The sequence below is a fragment of the Musca autumnalis genome, unplaced genomic scaffold (assembly GCF_047663935.1).
Source record: "Musca autumnalis isolate F117 unplaced genomic scaffold, ASM4766393v1 scaffold_2, whole genome shotgun sequence".
NCBI classification, from domain to species: Eukaryota; Metazoa; Arthropoda; class Insecta; order Diptera; family Muscidae; genus Musca; species Musca autumnalis.
In genome coordinates, this window is record NW_027411755.1 from 16,063,993 (window position 1) to 16,084,093 (window position 20,101).

The 20,101-nt window shown below is 35.2% G+C and overlaps 1 protein-coding gene across 1 annotated transcript; it reads right to left on the reverse strand.

The window, feature by feature from the left end:
• Window positions 1–17,902: 17,902 nt before the first annotated feature.
• Window positions 17,903–18,542, reverse strand: LOC141392159 (uncharacterized). The gene is made up of 2 exons (XM_073965110.1): window positions 18,444–18,542; window positions 17,903–18,353 (listed from the first exon to the last, which is right to left on the reverse strand). The coding sequence occupies exons 1-2, from the start codon at window positions 18,486–18,488 to the stop codon at window positions 17,943–17,945; spliced, it is 456 nt and encodes a 151-aa protein (XP_073821211.1). The 5' UTR covers window positions 18,489–18,542; the 3' UTR covers window positions 17,903–17,942.
• Between the last annotated feature and the right edge of the window lie 1,559 nt (window positions 18,543–20,101).

A 20,101-nucleotide genomic window follows, 5' to 3' on the forward strand; every position in this document is an offset into this window, starting at 1 on the left:
ACGTTTAGACGGGTACGTACCTTTGCTGCAACAAGGTAGTGGTCCGAATCAATGTTTGCGCCTCGGAACGTCGTACATCCAACACGCTGGATGAATGTCTTCCATCTATTACAACATGATCAATTTGATTACTTGTTCTTTGATCTGGAGACAGCCAGGTGCCCTTATGAATATCGAGATGATTAAATCTGGTACTGCTAACTACCATGTTTTTTGCAGCTGCAAAGTCTATCAGCCTCATACCATTGCCAGATGTTTCACTGTGGAGACTGAATTTTCCGACTGTTGGGCCAAAGATATTTTCCTTTCCAATTTTGGCATTAAAATCGCCTAGAATGATTTTAATGTCATGGGCAGGGCAACGGTCACATGTTTCTTCTAAGCGCTCGTAAAATATATCTTTGGTCTGTTCGTCCTTTTCTTCAGTGGGAGCATGAGCACAAATAAAGCTGATGTTGAAGAATTTAGCTTTCATTCGAATTGCAGCAAGTCTTTCATTCACTGGGATACCAGATGTTTTAGTCTCCGACTAACTACGAATCCGCAACCAAACTCATGCTTTACGTCATGGCAGCTATAATACAGTGCATCACCTTTAGGTGTTGTTGTGACGCCTTTCCCAGTCCATCGTATTTCCTGTATGGCAGTAATATTGGCCTTGTATTTTTCAAGTACGTCTGCCAATGCGAAGACTGCACCTTCTCTATAAAGAGTGCGAACATTCCAGGTGCAGATTCGCAGATCATGGTCCTTAAAACGTTTGCGGGGTTCGTCAACTTTAGAGGGGTTTGTTTTTCTTTTCTTTCGTTTTTTCATAGTAGGATGTTTTTTCTAGGGGAGGGTTACTAACCCGACGCCCAAACCCAAGTTTTTAACGTTCTTATGGGTGAACGCGCGGCACATGTTAGCTCACTACCTTTAACGGGTGTTAAAGGCAGTTCCCCAGGTGACACCACGGGGAGGTCAGTGCCCACTTGAGATGAAAGCGGGACCAAGATAAATCCTGGGCTTTGCCATGTTAAAGCCGGTCAAGACCGTTGCTTGGTATCATTCATCCCCTATGTCATCCCCATGTTAAAATAATGACTTTTACGGTATATTTGTAAGTAGTTACTACTGCCAAATTTTACTGAATAAAGTCATTACTTAGTAATGACTTTTTTTTGCTGGGTATGATTGCCATGTACTTGGGTAATTGATAAGTGGACGAGTTTATGAATGAACAGATTGGTCGGAGTGGAGTGCCTTCCTTGAGGAGTTTTGGGGTACTGAAGTTCTATTTTTTAACTTATTCTTTTCTGTCTTATTTATTAAATTGGATTCAAAAAGTGTCAATACTAATTTATTGCATTTCTCCTGAAGTCCTGAAGTTCCTGAACTATAACTTCATAACATTAATAAAAATGTTTTTATACCCTCAGCCTTTAGGCTAAAGAGGGTATTTACACTTTGATACGACCAAAAATGTGCCTCATCCAAATAATGGTTTTAGATCCCAAGTATGTTTGTACGATATCCGTTTCAGACAATTTTGAGTAGATCTAGCAATGTCCGTCCGTCTGTCTGTCTGTCCGTCTGTCTGGCTGGCTGGTGCGCACGATAACTCTCGAACGGATCAATCGATTCGGTTCAAATTTTGGGTATCGAAATATTTTGTCCAGATTCGATTTAAGTTCGAAGATGGGCCATATAGGTACACTCCTTCAGGTACCTCCCCCACAAATGTTCAAAAATTGCCGCAAAACTTGTGCGCACGATAACTCTTGTAGGGAATAACCGATTTGGTCCATACGTTGCACATCATGTAATTTCTAGCAAACTTAGATAAGGTTCCAAAATGGACTCAATCGGTCCAAAATTTCGGAAAAGTTCGGTTTAGGACCTGATTTCGAATCTCTTTGATTTTTGTTTACGCAAGTTGTATTCGCTGTCCTCTATACAACGCTGTAAGTTTCATTAGGGGCAAGTCCATACTTCCTGAGAAAATAGCCTGAAAGTTACAAAAACCCTATGACACCGCGTGTAGTGGTTGGAGCGCAAGATAACTCTCGAACGGATCTACCGATTCGGTCCAAAATTTGGCTTTCTTAATATTTTGTCCAAACTTAGTTCAAGTTAAAAGATGGATTATATCGGTCCACTCCTTCCGGTACCTCCCCCACAAAAGTTCGAAAATATTCGGAAAAATTTTGCGTACGATAACTCTTGAAGGGAGTAACCGATTTGGCCCATACTTTGCACATTATGAAATTTCTACCAAACTTAGATGAGGTTCCAATATGGACTCAATCGGTAAACTCCTTTGAGTACCTCCCACACAAAATTTTTGGAAAAGTTCAGTGTAGGACCTGCTCTCGATTCGCCTTGGTTTTTGTTGTAACATATTGTTTCACTGTCCCCTATACGAAGGTACAAGTTTCCTCAGGGGCAAGTCCACACTTCCTGAAAAAATAGCCTGAAAGTTGAAAAACAAACCCTATGACACCATGTTTATGGGTGGAATATAATTCTCGAACGGAAATGCCGATTCCGGCCAAAATTTGACCTTCGTAATATTGTTTCCAAACTTAGTTTAAGTTCGTAGATAAGCCATATCGGTCCACTCCTTCAGGTACCTACCCCACAAAAGTTCAAAAATATTCGGAAAAATTGTGCGCACGATAACTCTTGATGGGAGTGACCGATTTGGTCCATACTTTACACATTCTCATAATATCTACCAGATATAGATCAGGTTCGAATATGAACTATATTTGTCCTCTCCACCCCGTACCTCCCACACAAAATTTTAGATAAGTTCACTTTAAGACCTGCTATTGAATCACTTTGATTTTTTGTTGAAGCAACTTATATTCGCTGCCTCAATTACGATGGTAAATGTTGTTTCAGGGGCAAGTCAATACTTCTTGAGAAAACAGCCCGAAGGGTGTAAAAACCCCCTATAGCACCCCCATGTCTATGTCGGCCCATTCCTTTAAGTACCTTTTCCGCAAAATTTTTGAACTTTAATCCTAATCAACATTTTTGTCGGTTCATACGACCAAAATTTTGAAACCCCCTAAATACATAAGTTTTTTGTGAAAAAATGTTTCAATTTGCACAGGCTGAGGGTATATCTCTGTCGGCAAAGCCGTTTACAAAATATCTTTAAGAGATAAACACTTGCGAAATATTTTTTAAAAAATCCACGTTTAAAAAATATTTTTAAAAAATCCATATTTATCTTTTTAAATAAATCCTCACTTAAAAATATTTTTTTTTAAATTTTAGATTTATCCGGAGTATAAGGATAACATGTGTTGAAAATTATAAGCAATTCAAGACCAAGTCTTCACCTGGAACTAAGACAAAATTTAAGATTGCGTCGTAAACTGTACTTAACATTTTAAATGTGAGTGCAATTTTATCAGAAAGATTGGAGAGAAAAAAATTATCACAATATTCGAGATTCATGCAAAACAGTTACTAACGGACGGATGGATATAAAAGACCATCAAGTCTTTTTATAAAAATGCAGCTGGTCTCATATAGAAGTATAAAAGCAAATCAAATTTTTCTTCTTATTTTTTTCCTACGATTTCCCACAAGGTCATTCATAGGAAGCATCTTATAGAAGACAAAATGAGAAGATCAGTTGCTAGCAAAATACTTGTAAGACTTATCTATGACACTCATTGTGTAAACGAGCGTTGTGTAGAACACTTAAAAATTTAACATTTAAACACTTAGATTAAATTAAGTTATTTAACACTTAAATTTTAAATTTGGCGAGGTTATGAAATAAAAATTAAAATTCTTTGCTTCTCTGCCGATAAACAATTTTAGTACTGAAATTAGCACAGTGCATTTAAGTTTGATATATTATCCAAATGCTGCTATAAAGCTTTTAAATTCTCAGATATTTATTTAAAGTTCTATCTCCTCCCTAGCTTTATTGTTTTGTCTCGCTTTTTTATATAAGGCTTTAAGGATGCTGTGTTTACCAGAAAGCTATAATAAGTTGTCACAAAATGAAATGTAGTGAAATGAAAATGGCGTTATAATATAACGTTATATAATTTTATAGCAATGGAAATCTGTCTCCAATTTTCCATTATAGCATTTTTTCAAAAAGCTTTATATAATGGTACTATATAAAATTACACTTTTTATAAAGCTTCACTAAAAATGTTAAGGTTTAGGCTACAGTCATGTAAGAGACCACCAGCTTTTTGTACGTATTAAGGGGAAATACAATTTTAGAAAAACAGGGGATGATTGACCGTAATGTAAATGCTAAGCACGAGGGCAACATTAACATTCGGTAATAGCATATTCTCTGTTTTAACATTATTAAGAAGGGATGGAAATTTCACCATCAGACAATGTAAAGCTATTTTTGGAAGTAATCAACATTAATTATCAGTGAAACCCGAAAAAAACCCTAAAATTGTAAAGTTTGACCGTGATTTATTTAAAAGGGCTCCGGAGATTTTTTTTGTTTTTTACAGTGTTTTATTTAACTTGCTTTGGTGTTTCATTTTCCTTCTCTTTCTCATCTATGAAAATTAAAATTAATAAGGCAAAACAAAAAAATGAAAATTTAAGTTTGCACCTTTCACTTAAAGTTAGTTCAGGCGCACCGTGTTTACCTTTCGGTGATTTCTTCTGTTGTTGTATTTTTAGGCTATAGGCATTTTAAGTAAAAGACTTGATGTTTTATTTCTCAAGTTTTATTTGTTTGTTCTTAATTGTCTGTAAATCGATTTGGACGTGGGGAAAAAGTCACCAAGGAACTGTTCTGAGCTGCTTTAACATGACAAAGCCTAGGTTTGGTCTCTCTTTCATCTCAAGTGGGCCTCGACATCTCCGTCGTAAAATCTGAGGAACACTCTACAAAGGTAAAAGGCTAAAATGTGCAGTTTTAAAAAAACACCCCTTTAATGTTGACGACCGCTGCAGATGTTTGAAGGACCAAGGGGAAATCTGTACCTGGAACATTCGGATAATTATGGGAAAGGTATGGTTTGTTCCCGGTGAATGTACTTGCAAAACAAGTTAAAAAGTTATTAGTCTTTGCTTACAGAGCTATACCTTCAGCATGTGTGAATTGAAGCTTTCATCTATGGGCAGATGGAATATACAACCAAGTCTTTTTTCTCCAAAAAATATGTAGTGAGGGGGTTTCCAGAATTTTGTGGCCCTTTTTGAAGGAATGAACATAAGTGCTGCGGAAGAGGTACCTGAAGGATGTGTGTCTTATTTAAGGAATCACTCCTTTCGAAAGATATCAAGCTCACTAGTCATTTAAGTTGGTTTCCGTATAATTTAGAGCTTTTAGTCCATTTTGGCAGGTAACATGGACTTGCCCACGAAAAAACATAATATCGCTGTAAACAGGACCACATGGAGTAGCTTCTATAAAAATTTCCAAAGGATCCACGAACAGACCCTGAACTGCACTTAAACAAAAATGTTAACATTTTGTGAGGGAGGTAGCCTAATGAGTGGACCAATATGATCTCATTTCGAACTTAAACTGAATTTAACTCGGTTGGTTCCTTTAAGAGCTATCAAGCGTACCATTTTAGCGAAAACTTGAACATTTTTGGGAAAGGTACCTGAAATATTAGAATTATAAGCACAATCTTGGAACTCTATATAGGCCTCAAGGCTGAGAGTATAAAAAGAAGACAATAGAATCGTAAATTTTTTGTCATCTGCAGGGTGTAGAATTTCAGGAAGGTATAAGGTAAAGACTTTCGAGGAAATTACCAGGCCTTAGGGAACTGCCTATTTCACTCGACGGGTCTTCGAATTCTTATATATAAATTTCACTTACGACTGGCGTCCACACATATAGTTTACTTAACATACCCGGATTGTAGTCGTCACTATATCCTCAAACAGCTTGGCATGGTTGACGTTATCGACGGATAACTCACGAGGACCAAGACGGGTTGACAGGACGCATCATTTATCAGACCGATTGTGACAATGGTGATGCCTGGCGAGCTGTGTCAATGTCCTCTTATCCTTGTACTAACGTTTTAGCCAAATTTCATGATGAACCTTGGTCACCTTGCACAAGGCCTCATAAACGTGGATTTTTAAAGAAATTTTCAGAGGCCACTTTTGAAGGAATCCAAAAGAACCATAAACGTGGATTTTTTAAGAAAAGCCTCATTAACGTTGATTTTTTAAGAAAAGTTCATTAACGTGAAATTTTAAAGATTTTTTCAGAAGCCACTTTTGAAGGCATCCCAAAGCCCCATAAACGTGGATTTTTTAAAGAATTTTTGGAGGCAACCCAAAGCCCCATAAACGTGGATTTTTTAAAGAATTTTTGGAGGCAACCCAAAGCCCCATAAACGTGGATTTTTTAAAGAATTTTTGGAGGCAACCCAAAGCCCCATAAACGTGGATTTTTTAAAGAATTTTTGGAGGCAACCCAAAGCCCCATAAACGTGGATTTTTTAAAGAATTTTTGGAGGCAACCCAAAGCCCCATAAACGTGGATTTTTTAAAGAATTTTTGGAGGCAACCCAAAGCCCCATAAACGTGGATTTTTTAAAGAATTTTTGGAGGAAACCCAAAGCCCCATAAACGTGGATTTTTGAAAGAATTTTTGGAGGCAACCCAAAGCCCCATAAACGTGGATTTTTTTAAAGAATTTTTGGAGGCAACCCAAAGCCCCATAAACGGGGATTTTTTTAAAGAATTTTGGAGGCAACCAAAGCCCCATAAACGTGGACTTTTTAAAGAATTTTTGGAGGCAACCCAAAGCCCCATAAACCTGGATTTTTTTTAAAGAATTTTTGGAGGCAACCCAAAGCCCCATAAACCTGGATTTTTTATAGAATTTTTGGAGGCAACCCAAAGCCCCAATAAACGTGGATTTTTTAAAGAATTTTTGGAGGCAACCCAAAGCCCCAATAAACGTGGATTTTTTAAAGAATTTTTGGAGGCAACCCAAAGCCCCAATAAACGTGGATTTTTTAAAGAATTTTTGGAGGCAACCCAAAGCCCCAATAATCGTGGATTTTTTAAAGAATTTTAGGAGGCAACCCAAAGCCCCATAAACGTGGATTTTTTAAAGAATTTTTGGAGGCAACCCAAAGCGCCATAAACGTGGATTTTTTAAAGAATTTTTGGAGGCAACCCAAAGCCCCATAAACGTGGATTTTTTTAAAGAATTTTTGGGGGCAACCCAAAGCCCCATAAACGTGGATTTTTTAAAGAATTTTTGGAGGCAACCCAAAGCCCCATAAACGTGGATTTTTTAAAGAATTTTTGGAGGCAACCCAAAGCCCCATAAACGTGGATTTTTTAAAGAATTTTTGGAGGCAACCCAAAGCCCCATAAACGTGGATTTTTTAAAGAATTTTTGGAGGCAACCCAAAGCCCCATAAACGTGGATTTTTTAAAGAATTTTTGGAGGCAACCCAAAGCCCCATAAACGTGGATTTTTTAAAGAATTTTTGGAGGCAACCCAAAGCCCCATAAACGTGGATTTTTTAAAGAATTTTTGGAGGCAACCCAAAGCCCCATAAACGTGGATTTTTTAAAGAATTTTTGGAGGCAACCCAAAGCCCCATAAACGTGGATTTTTTAAAGAATTTTTGGAGGCAACCCAAAGCCCCATAAACGTGGATTTTTTAAAGAATTTTTGGAGGCAACCCAAAGCCCCATAAACGTGGATTTTTTAAAGAATTTTTGGAGGCATCCAAAGCCCCATAAACATAGATTTTTATAAAGAATTTTAATGAAAATTCTATTAAGAATTTTTGGAGCCAACCAAAGACACATAAACGCGGATTTTTAAACGAATTTTTATAGACAACCCAAAGGCCCATAAACGTGGACTATATTAAGAAATTTTGGAGGCAACCCAAAGCCCCATAAACGTGGATTTTTTAAAGAATTTTTGGAGGCAACCCAAAGCCCCATAAACGTGGATTTTTTAAAGAATTTTTGGAGGCAACCCAAAGCCCCATAAACGTGGATTTTTTAAAGAATTTTTGGAGGCAACCCAAAGCCCCATAAACGTGGATTTTTTAAAGAATTTTTGGAGGCAACCCAAAGCCCCATAAACGTGGATTTTTTAAAGAATTTTTGGAGGCAACCCAAAGCCCCATAAACGTGGATTTTTTAAAGAATTTTTGGAGGCAACCCAAAGCCCCATAAACGTGGATTTTTTAAAGAATTTTTGGAGGCAACCCAAAGCCCCATAAACGTGGATTTTTTAAAGAATTTTTGGAGGCAACCCAAAGCCCCATAAACGTGGATTTTTTAAAGAATTTTTGGAGGCAACCCAAAGCCTCATAAACCTGGATTTTTTTAAAGAATTTTTGGAGGCAACCCAAAGCCCCATAAACGTGGATTTTTTAAAGAATTTTTTGAGGCAACCCAAAGCCCCATAAACGTGGATTTTTTAAAGAATTTTTGGAGGCAACCCAAAGCCCCATAAACGTGGATTTTTTAAAGAATTTTTGGAGGCAACCCAAAGCCCCATAAACGTGGATTTTTTAAAGAATTTTTGGAGGCAACCCAAAGCCCCATAAACGTGGATTTTTTAAAGAATTTTTGGAGGCAACCCAAAGCCCCATAAACGTGGATTTTTTAAAGAATTTTTGGAGGCAACCCAAAGCCCCCTAAACGTGAATTTTTTAAAGAATTTTTGGAGGCAACCCAAAGCCCCATAAACGTGGATTTTTTAAAGAATTTTTGGAGGCAACCCAAAGCCCCATAAACGTAGATTTTTTAAAGAATTTTTTGAGGCAACCCAAAGCCCCATAAACGTGGATTTTTTAAAGAATTTTTGGAGGCAACCCAAAGCCCCATAAACGTAGATTTTTTAAAGAATTTTTTGAGGCAACCCAAAGCCCCATAAACGTGGATTTTTTAAAGAATTTTTTGAGGCAACCCAAAGCCCCATAAACGTGGATTTTTTTTAAAGAATTTTTTGAGGAAACCCAAAGCCCCATAAACGTGGATTTTTTAAAGAATTTTTGGAGACTACCCAAAGCCCCATAAACGTGGATTTTTTTAAGCATTTTTGGGCAACCAAAGCTCCATAAACTTGGATTTTTTAAAGAATTTTTGGGCAACCAAAGCTCCATAAACTTGGATTTTTTAAAGAATTTTTGGAGGCAACCCAAAGCCCCATAAACGTGGATTTTTTAAAGAATTTTTGGAGGCAACCCAAAGCCCCATAAACGTGGATTTTTTAAAGAATTTTTGGAGGAAACCCAAAGCCCCATAAACGTGGATTTTTTAAAGAATTTTTGGAGGCAACCCAATGCCCCAAAAACGTGGATATTTTAAAGAATTTTTGGAGGCAACCCAAAGCCCCATAAGCGTGGATTTTTTAAAGAATTTGTGAAGGCAACTCAAGGCCCCATAACGTGCATATTTTAAACAATTTTTGCAGGCAACCCAAAGCTCCATAAACGTGGATCTTTAAAGAAAGCCTTATAAACGTGGATTTTTTTAAGGAAAGCCTTATAAACGTGGATTTTTTTAAGGAAAGCCTCATAAACGTGGATTTTTTAAAGAATTTTCGGAGGCAACCCAATGCCCCATAAACGTGAATGTTTTAAAACATTTTTGGAGGCAACCCAAAGCCCCATAAACGTGGATTTTTTAAAGAATTTTTGGAGGCAACCCAAAGCCCCATAAACGTGGATTTTTTAAAGAATTTTTGGAGGCAACCCAAAGCCCCATAAACGTGGATTTTTAAAGAATTTTTGGAGGCAACCCAAAGCCCCATAAACGTGGATTTTTAAAGAATTTTTGGAGGCAACCCAATGCCCCAATAAACGTGGATTTTTTAAAGAATTTTTGGAGGCAACCCAATGCCCCAATAAACGTGGATTTTTTTTAAGAATTCTTTGTTGGCAACCCAAAGCCCCATAAACTTGGATTTTGTAAAGAATTTTTGGAGGCAACCCAAAGCCCCATAAACTTGGATTTTTTAAAGAATTTTTGGAGGCAACCCAATGCCCCATAAACGGGATTTTTTTAAAGAATTTTTGGAGGCAACCCAAAGCCCCAATAAACGTGGATTTTTTAAAGAATTTTTGGAGGCAACCCAAAGCCCCAATAAACGTGGATTTTTTAAAGAATTTTTGGAGGCAACCCAAAGCCCCAATAAACGTGGATTTTTTAAAGAATTTTTGGAGGCAACCCAAAGCCCCAATAAACGTGGATTTTTTAAAGAATTTTTGGAGGCAACCCAAAGCCCCAATAAACGTGGATTTTTAAAAGAATTTTTGGAGGCAACCCAAAGCCCCAATAAACGTGGATTTTTTAAAGAATTTTTGGAGGCAAACCAAAGCCCCAATAAACGTGGATTTTTTAAAGAATTTTTGGAGGCAACCCAAAGCCTTATAGACGTGGATTTTTAAAGAATTTTTTGGAGGCAACCCAATGCCTTATAGACGTGAATGTTTTAAAACATTTTTGGAGGCAACCCAAAGCCCCAATAAACGTTGATTTTTTTAACAATTTTTGGAGGCAACCCAAAGCCCCAATAAACTTGGATTTTTTAAAGAATTTTTGGAGGCAACCCAAAGCCCCAATAAACGTGGATTTTTTAAAGAATTTTTGGAGGCAAACCAAAGCCCCAATAAACGTGGATTTTTTAAAGAATTTTTGGAGGCAACCCAAAGCCTTATAGACGTGGATTTTTAAAGAATTTTTTGGAGGCAACCCAATGCCTTATAGACGTGAATGTTTTAAAACATTTTTGGAGGCAACCCAAAGCCCCAATAAACGTTGATTTTTTTAACAATTTTTGGAGGCAACCCAAAGCCCCAATAAACTTGGATTTTTTAAAGAATTTTTGGAGGCAACCCAAAGCCCCAATAAACGTGGATTTTTTAAAGAATTTTTGGAGGCAACCCAAAGCCTCATAAACGTGGATTTTTTTAAAGAATTTTTGGAGGCAACCCAAAGCCTCATAAACGTGGATTTTTTTAAAGAATTTTTGGAGGCAACCCAAAGCCTCATAAACGTGGATTTTTTTAAAGAATTTTAATGAAAATCCAAAGCCCCATAAACGTGGATTTTTATAAAGAATTTTAATGAAAATCCAAAGCCTCATAAACGTGGATTTTTATAAAGAATTTTAATGAAAATCCAAAGCCCCAATAAACGTGGATTTTTATAAAGAATTTTTGGAGGCAACCCAATGCCCCATAAACGGGATTTTTTTAAAGAATTTTTGGAGGCAACCCAAAGCCCCAATAAACGTGGATTTTTTAAAGAATTTTTGGAGGCAACCCAAAGCCCCAATAAACGTGGATTTTTTAAAGAATTTTTGGAGGCAACCCAAAGCCCCAATAAACGTGGATTTTTAAAAGAATTTTTGGAGGCAACCCAAAGCCCCAATAAACGTGGATTTTTTAAAGAATTTTTGGAGGCAAACCAAAGCCCCAATAAACGTGGATTTTTTAAAGAATTTTTGGAGGCAACCCAAAGCCTTATAGACGTGGATTTTTAAAGAATTTTTTGGAGGCAACCCAATGCCTTATAGACGTGAATGTTTTAAAACATTTTTGGAGGCAACCCAAAGCCCCAATAAACGTTGATTTTTTTAACAATTTTTGGAGGCAACCCAAAGCCCCAATAAACTTGGATTTTTTAAAGAATTTTTGGAGGCAACCCAAAGCCCCAATAAACGTGGATTTTTTAAAGAATTTTTGGAGGCAAACCAAAGCCCCAATAAACGTGGATTTTTTAAAGAATTTTTGGAGGCAACCCAAAGCCTTATAGACGTGGATTTTTAAAGAATTTTTTGGAGGCAACCCAATGCCTTATAGACGTGAATGTTTTAAAACATTTTTGGAGGCAACCCAAAGCCCCAATAAACGTTGATTTTTTTAACAATTTTTGGAGGCAACCCAAAGCCCCAATAAACTTGGATTTTTTAAAGAATTTTTGGAGGCAACCCAAAGCCCCAATAAACGTGGATTTTTTAAAGAATTTTTGGAGGCAACCCAAAGCCTCATAAACGTGGATTTTTTTAAAGAATTTTTGGAGGCAACCCAAAGCCTCATAAACGTGGATTTTTTTAAAGAATTTTTGGAGGCAACCCAAAGCCTCATAAACGTGGATTTTTTTAAAGAATTTTAATGAAAATCCAAAGCCCCATAAACGTGGATTTTTATAAAGAATTTTAATGAAAATCCAAAGCCTCATAAACGTGGATTTTTATAAAGAATTTTAATGAAAATCCAAAGCCCCATAAACGTGGATTTTTATAAAGAATTTTAATGAAAATCCAAAGCCCCATAAACGTGGATTTTTATAAAGAATTTTAATGAAAATCCAAAGCCCCATAAACGTGGATTTTTATAAAGAATTTTAATGAAAATCCGAAGCCCCATAAACGTGGATTTTTATAAAGAATTTTAATGAAAATCCAAAGCCCCATAAACGTGGATTTTTATAAAGAATTTTAATGAAAATCCAAAGCCCCATAAACGTGGATTTTTATAAAGAATTTTAATGAAAATCCAAAGCCCCATAAACGTGGATTTTTATAAAGAATTTTAATGAAAATCCAAAGCCCCATAAACGTGGATTTTTATAAAGAATTTTAATGAAAATCCGAAGCCCCATAAACGTGGATTTTTATAAAGAATTTTAATGAAAATCCAAAGCCCCATAAACGTGGATTTTTATAAAGAATTTTAATGAAAATCCAAAGCCCCATAAACGTGGATTTTTATAAAGAATTTTAATGAAAATCCGAAGCCCCATAAACATGGATTTTTATAAAGAATTTTAATGAAAATCCAAAGCCCCATAAACGTGGATTTTTATAAAGAACTTTAATGAAAATCCAAAGCCCCATAAACGTGGATTTTTATAAAGAATTTTAATGAAAATCCAAAGCCTCATAAACGTGGATTTTTATAAAGAATTTTAATGAAAATCCAAAGCCCCATAAACGTGGATTTTTATAAAGAATTTTAATGAAAATCCAAAGCCTCATAAACGTGGATTTTTATAAAGAATTTTAATGAAAATCCAAAGCCCCATAAACGTGGATTTTTATAAAGAATTTTAATGAAAATCCAAAGCCTCATAAACGTGGATTTTTATAAAGAATTTTAATGAAAATCCAAAGCCCCATAAACGTGGATTTTTATAAAGAATTTTAATGAAAATCCAAAGCCTCATAAACGTGGATTTTTATAAAGAATTTTAATGAAAATCCAAAGCCCCATAAACGTGGATTTTTATAAAGAATTTTAATGAAAATCCAAAGCCCCATAAACGTGGATTTTTATAAAGAATTTTAATGAAAATCCGAAGCCCCATAAACATGGATTTTTATAAAGAATTTTAATGAAAATCCAAAGCCCCATAAACGTGGATTTTTATAAAGAATTTTAATGAAAATCCAAAGCCCCATAAACGTGGATTTTTATAAAGAATTTTAATGAAAATCCAAAGCCTCATAAACGTGGATTTTTATAAAGAATTTTAATGAAAATCCAAAGCCCCATAAACGTGGATTTTTATAAAGAATTTTAATGAAAATCCAAAGCCTCATAAACGTGGATTTTTATAAAGAATTTTAATGAAAATCCAAAGCCCCATAAACGTGGATTTTTATAAAGAATTTTAATGAAAATCCAAAGCCTCATAAACGTGGATTTTTATAAAGAATTTTAATGAAAATCCAAAGCCCCATAAACGTGGATTTTTATAAAGAATTTTAATGAAAATCCAAAGCCTCATAAACGTGGATTTTTATAAAGAATTTTAATGAAAATCCAAAGCCCCATAAACGTGGATTTTTATAAAGAATTTTAATGAAAATCCAAAGCCCCATAAACGTGGATTTTTATAAAGAATTTTAATGAAAATCCGAAGCCCCATAAACATGGATTTTTATAAAGAATTTTAATGAAAATCCAAAGCCCCATAAACGTGGATTTTTATAAAGAATTTTAATGAAAATCCAAAGCCCCATAAACGTGGATTTTTATAAAGAATTTTAATGAAAATCCAAAGCCTCATAAACGTGGATTTTTATAAAGAATTTTAATGAAAATCCAAAGCCCCATAAACGTGGATTTTTATAAAGAATTTTAATGAAAATCCAAAGCCTCATAAACGTGGATTTTTATAAAGAATTTTAATGAAAATCCAAAGCCCCATAAACGTGGATTTTTATAAAGAATTTTAATGAAAATCCAAAGCCTCATAAACGTGGATTTTTATAAAGAACTAGCTGACCCGGTCCGCGTTGCTGGCCCGTTGTTTGGGTTCTCCGTGTAAACTTTAGTTATCTATCCAGCATTGATACAGCCATAATTAGGCATCCCTCTAGAAACTTCATAATATAAATCAATGTTTTGACATAAATTCCATATAATGGTATCCCCCAAATTTAAGATATAAAATCTCTTTTATTATACCCTTCACCATAAATTGACAGTTTAAAGCACTTTGTGATCCACATATAATGATCGGTGCACGTCAATTAACATTGCTATATATTGGATTGTTGGTCTCGGTTGGTGTCGTAATTATTACTGCAGAGAATAGTCAGTATAGGTCCACGTTTTGATATAGCTCACATAGAACGGTACCGACTGATTTTCGCTATTGATTATCACACCGAAATGGCTAAAATTTGGTTTTAATGTAATTTAAAGAGGAGAGCATAAATATTCGTATCGACCGAAAGACACGCCTTTTTATTTGCGCTCGGTATGCAACAGTTATAGGATCACGTTTTGATATAGCTCCCATAAAGCAGTACCTCCCGATTTTCGATAGTTTGGAGATGTAGTCACTTTTGGGGGTCGTAAACAGTCTTGCAGAGAATTTTCAGTATACGTCCTCGTTTTGATATAGCTCCCATAGAAGGGTGGCCCCTGATTTTCGCTATTTTTGGTGGATTTAACCTCTGGATAGTGACATCTCAAGTTATCGGGATTTTACTGTATTCCAAAATGTGAATTTGATCGGGCTATCCCACTTACTGTTTAGTGTTCAGCGTTTATAGCATTTTTAGGCACGCAAAATCATGTATATTATCTGAAATAATAAATGTTTGAACATTTTGTGATGACCGCGATATTTCACTTCCGCGAAGACCATTCAGGGTCAAGACGGTAATTACAGTAGTATTGCAAACAATCTGTAAACAATACGTTCAAAAATATCATGGACTTTAAAAAAATTTAAGGAGAACCTCCGGTCACTACAATTACCCGTATTAAAATAGCTCACGACCGCGCTATCCCACTTGTTCAAGCTAGTGTTCATATCATTTTTTTGTCACGCTTACTAAAATTATGTATATTAATTGAAATAATACATTTTTGAAAACTTTGTGATGACCGCGATCATTCAGGGAAAACAATCTGTAAACAATACGTTCAAAAATATCTAAGATTCCTGATTTTCTTAAAAACATTGTGGGGAGGACCACCGGTCACTATTCTTAGCAGTAAAAAACAGCTTACGACCGTTCTAATTAATTGAAATAATACATTGTTGAAAGTTTTGGGATGAACGCGATATTTCACTTCCGCAACGACCATTCAGGATCAAGACAGTAATTACAATAGCAATGCAAACAATTTGTAAACAATATATTAAAAAGTATCTTGAATTTCACGGTTTTCTTAAACAATTTGTGGGGAGGACCACCGGTCACTACACTTAGCGGGATAAAAAAATAGATTACGACCTATTCTCAGACCTAAAAACTCCACATACAAAATTTCATAAGATTTCCTAATCGATTTTTTCGGAATTTCTATATAGTGACATCTCATGTTATCGGGATTTTACTGTATTCCAAACTATGGCGTTGACCGCGTTATCCCACATATTGAAGCCAGTGTTATAGCGGTATTGTAGTCACGCTTACTAAAATTAGGTATATAATCTGAAATAATACATTTTTGAATAATTTGGGATGACCGCGATATTTCACTTCCGCGACGACCATTCAAAAAAATATATAGCCTATTTTCACCACCGGTGTTCCCAGTACATTATCTGAAATTTTCAAGAAAATCTATTCAGCCGTTTTTGAGTCTATTCGGAACATACAAACATACAAACATACAAACAAACAAACATACTAACATACACACATTGCCTTTTATATATTAGATTTTAATGAAAATCCAAAGCCCCATAAACGTGGATTTTTATAAAGAATTTTAATGAAAATCCAAAGCCTCATAAACGTGGATTTTTATAAAGAATTTTAATGAAAATCCAAAGCCCCATAAACGTGGATTTTTATAAAGAATTTTAATGAAAATCCAAAGCCCCATAAACGTGGATTTTTATAAAGAATTTTAATGAAAATCCAAAGCCTCATAAACGTGGATTTTTATAAAGAATTTTAATGAAAATCCAAAGCCCCATAAACGTGGATTTTTATAAAGAATTTTAATGAAAATCCAAAGCCCCATAAACGTGGATTTTTATAAAGAATTTTAATGAAAATCCAAAGCCCCATAAACGTGGATTTTTATAAAGAATTTTAATGAAAATCCAAAGCCCCATAAACGTGGATTTTTATAAAGAATTTTAATGAAAATCCAAAGCCCCATAAACGTGGATTTTTATAAAGAATTTTAATGAAAATCCAAAGCCCCATAAACGTGGATTTTTATAAAGAATTTTAATGAAAATCCAAAGCCCCATAAACGTGGACTATTTTGGTGGCAACCCAAAACCACATGAACCACTTTAGTTGGATTTGGCTCGTTTTCGAAGACCTAAACAGTCAATTCCTGTTTTGTTTCGGGCTCCTAAGCATAGATCCAAGATTCGTCGTCTGTGACGATCCTATAAACGTAGTTTGAAACAGAACGACCGTTTTTATTCGCAATTTCTTTGCACCAATCCACAAGGGTCTCTTTTTAAGCGATTGTCCAATTTTGCTGGATCTAACGAGAAAAATCCATTTTTGCGGCCATGTGTACATGCAATATCAACTGTTAGTTGGTGGAAGAAATTCGCCAGGATGCCTCTATCTTACGGTACATAACATGACGATCTTGTATTATCCATTCATGAACGGCTTAATTTTTTTCTGGCACAACGGCTGATTTTGGGCGACCCTCACGACCTTCGTTTTTTGGCTAGTGTCGGCCACCATCAAATTCATTAAACCATTTTTTTATAGTGCTATAGGATGGCCCTTTGTTAACATACAAAGATTTAATTTTATCAATGCACTCTTGCCGTGATCATCCAATTGTGAAAAATGATCGGACGAAAATGTTCACAAGTAATTTCCATTTTTTTGCAATGTCAAAACTGTTAAACTGTAAAAAAAATTCAAATGGCGCCTGGAAACACGCGGTGTTGCCAAGGCCAGATAGCTTTCCTGTAGCCCTCGTATTATAGTCAAATTAATATAAATGTAAAGGAATTTAAAGATAATTTTTTATTTACTCAAAATTGGTAGGACGATGCTCAATAACTTATTCATTGACGTGGTTACATGGTTTGCCATTGTGTATTAAAGAATATATTTCTACTTTTAATATTACAACAATAATCAAGGTACCCGCTAAGGCGAATGTGCCATCCCAACAAAATTTGTTGTTTTCTTTACGTAGTTGTTATTATTTTTGTTTAAGTGATTTATTATTTATAAACCGGGAGAGCCCTTTGATCCCTTTGACCTAAAACACGTTTTGTAAACAACAAATAACTTTTGATTAGAAATGTGAAAGTAGTTTGAAATCAATACAAGTTTAATGGCAGAAAAATGGAATCTATTGTTTGGTTGTAAATATATTACTCACCACCATAAGCTGATTGATTTGTTAAAAATCTAAAAACAATACAGTGGCTATTTTCAATAAACATATGATATTGAAAAATTATTTCAAATATAATAATAAGAATATTCTATAAAAAGTTTGCTTTCTATTAATTTATTGAAACACAAATCTCCTACCCTAGAACATTCGTTTATTAAAAGATTCCAAGCGATTGATAAAATTCTTAAAACCAAAATCATTCAACAGCCTTACAACATTTTGATGTTCCACAGATGAACTTCCGCCAGTTGTCTCTTTATATGTTTGTACAATATTTGCAAAAGTTTTGCTATATTCAAATTCGTTAGACAAACGATCACCACGAGCTGTTTGCAAATTATCGGATTGTTGTAGAAATTTACGAAATAGCAGTCGATCCGAATCATAAGCTTTGCCGGGGGGCAATTGAGGCAAAGTATTGCGTATTATTGTTTCGATTTCTTCACTTAACAATTTCTCTTCTCGTTCAACTGCCGCTTCGAGCAGATCCAGTTCAGAATCGGAATCATATACGGATCCATGTAATGACAAAGGTTGACAGCTGAGACACTAATTTTTTCAAGAAAAAGGTTAGAAGAGAATTATGTGGGTCATTTGGAAATTCAATATAAAAAATTATCTTTTTTTCAAATCCCCCACCTTCAGAAGTACCAGCAGAAATGTGATTAGATTTAAAAAATTCATTTCGTTGTGTGACTTCTCTTGTCTCCTCTCGCTGAGGTTTAAAAGGGAACTAAAGAAAACTGGGTTCTTATCTGTAAAATAAAAATGAAAAAAATATTGAAATTATGGCAGCATGGGAGGGATGATCTCTTTGACCGAGAAATCTGATTGCATTTTTTTTCTTGAGAGAGAGACATTAATGTTTATTGGAGCGTCAAGTGCTCTAATAAACTATGAAATATGGAGCTCTAACGTTGAGGTACAGTGGAATGGAAGACATTGATTTTTAATATTTATTTAGAAGTCACTGTAGCTGTTATAAGTGGATTTTTATAGAATTTTTCAAAGGCCTCACAAGCGTGGATTTTTAAAGAATTTTTCAATGGCCACATGAGGCCTAACAAGCATGGATTTTTAAAGAAGTTTTCAAAGGCCACTTTAGGTCTCATCAGCGTGGATTTTTAAACAAGTTTTCAAAGGTTATTTTAGGCCTCATAGGCGTGGATTTTTAAACATTTTTTCAAGGCCACTTTGGGCCTCACTGGCGTGGATTTTTAAAGAATTTTTCTAGGCATCATGGGCGTGGATTTTAAAGAATTTTTCAAAGACCCTTCTAGGCATAATGGGCGTGGATTTTAAAGAATTTTTCAAAGACCCTTCTAGGCATAATGGGCGGGATTTAAAGGATTTTTCAAAGACCCTTCTAGGCATCATGGGCGTGGATTTTAAAGAATTTTTCTAGGCATCATGGACGTGGATTTTTAAAGAATTTTTCAAAGACCCTTCTAGGCATCGTGGGCGTGGATTTTAAAGAATTTTTCAAAGACCCTTCTAGGCATCGTGGGCGTGGATTTTAAAGAATATTTCAAAGACTCTTCTAGGCATCGTGGGCGTGGATTTTAAAGAATTTTTCAAAGACCCTTCTTAAAGAATTTTTCAACGGCCTTCCTAAGCAATGTGGGCGTGCATTTTTGAAAAACTTTTCAAGGGCCTCTGTAAGCAATATGGGCGTGGATTATCAAAGAATTCTTCAAAGGCCTTTCTAGGCAATGTGGGCGTTGATTTTTAAAGAATTTTTCAAAGGCCTTTCTAGGCAATGTGGGCGTGGATTTTAAAGAGTTTTCCAAAGGCCTTTGTAGACAATGTGGGCGTGAATTTTTAACGAATTTTTCAAAGGCCTTCGTAGGCAATATTGACCTGGATTTTTAAAGAATTTTTCGAAGACCTTTCTAGGCGATATGGGCGTGGATTTTTACAGATTTTTTCAAAGACCTTTGTAGACAATATGGGCATGGATTTTTAAAGAATGTTTAAAGGCCTTTCCAGACAATGTAGGCGTGGATTTTCAAAGAATTTTTCAAATGCCTCTCTAGGCAATGTGGGCGTGGATTTTTAAAGATTTTTTCAAAGGCCTTTGTAGGCAATATTGGCCTGGATTTTTTAAGAATTTTTTAAATTCCTTTCTAGGCAATATGGGCCTAGATTTTTAAAGGATTTTTCAAAGGCCTTTCTAGGCAATATGGGCGTGGACGTTTAAAGAATTCTTCAAAGGCCATTGTAGGCAATGTGGGTGTCGATTTTTAAAGAATTTTGCAAAGACTTTTGTAGACAAAATGGGCGTGGATTTTAAAAGA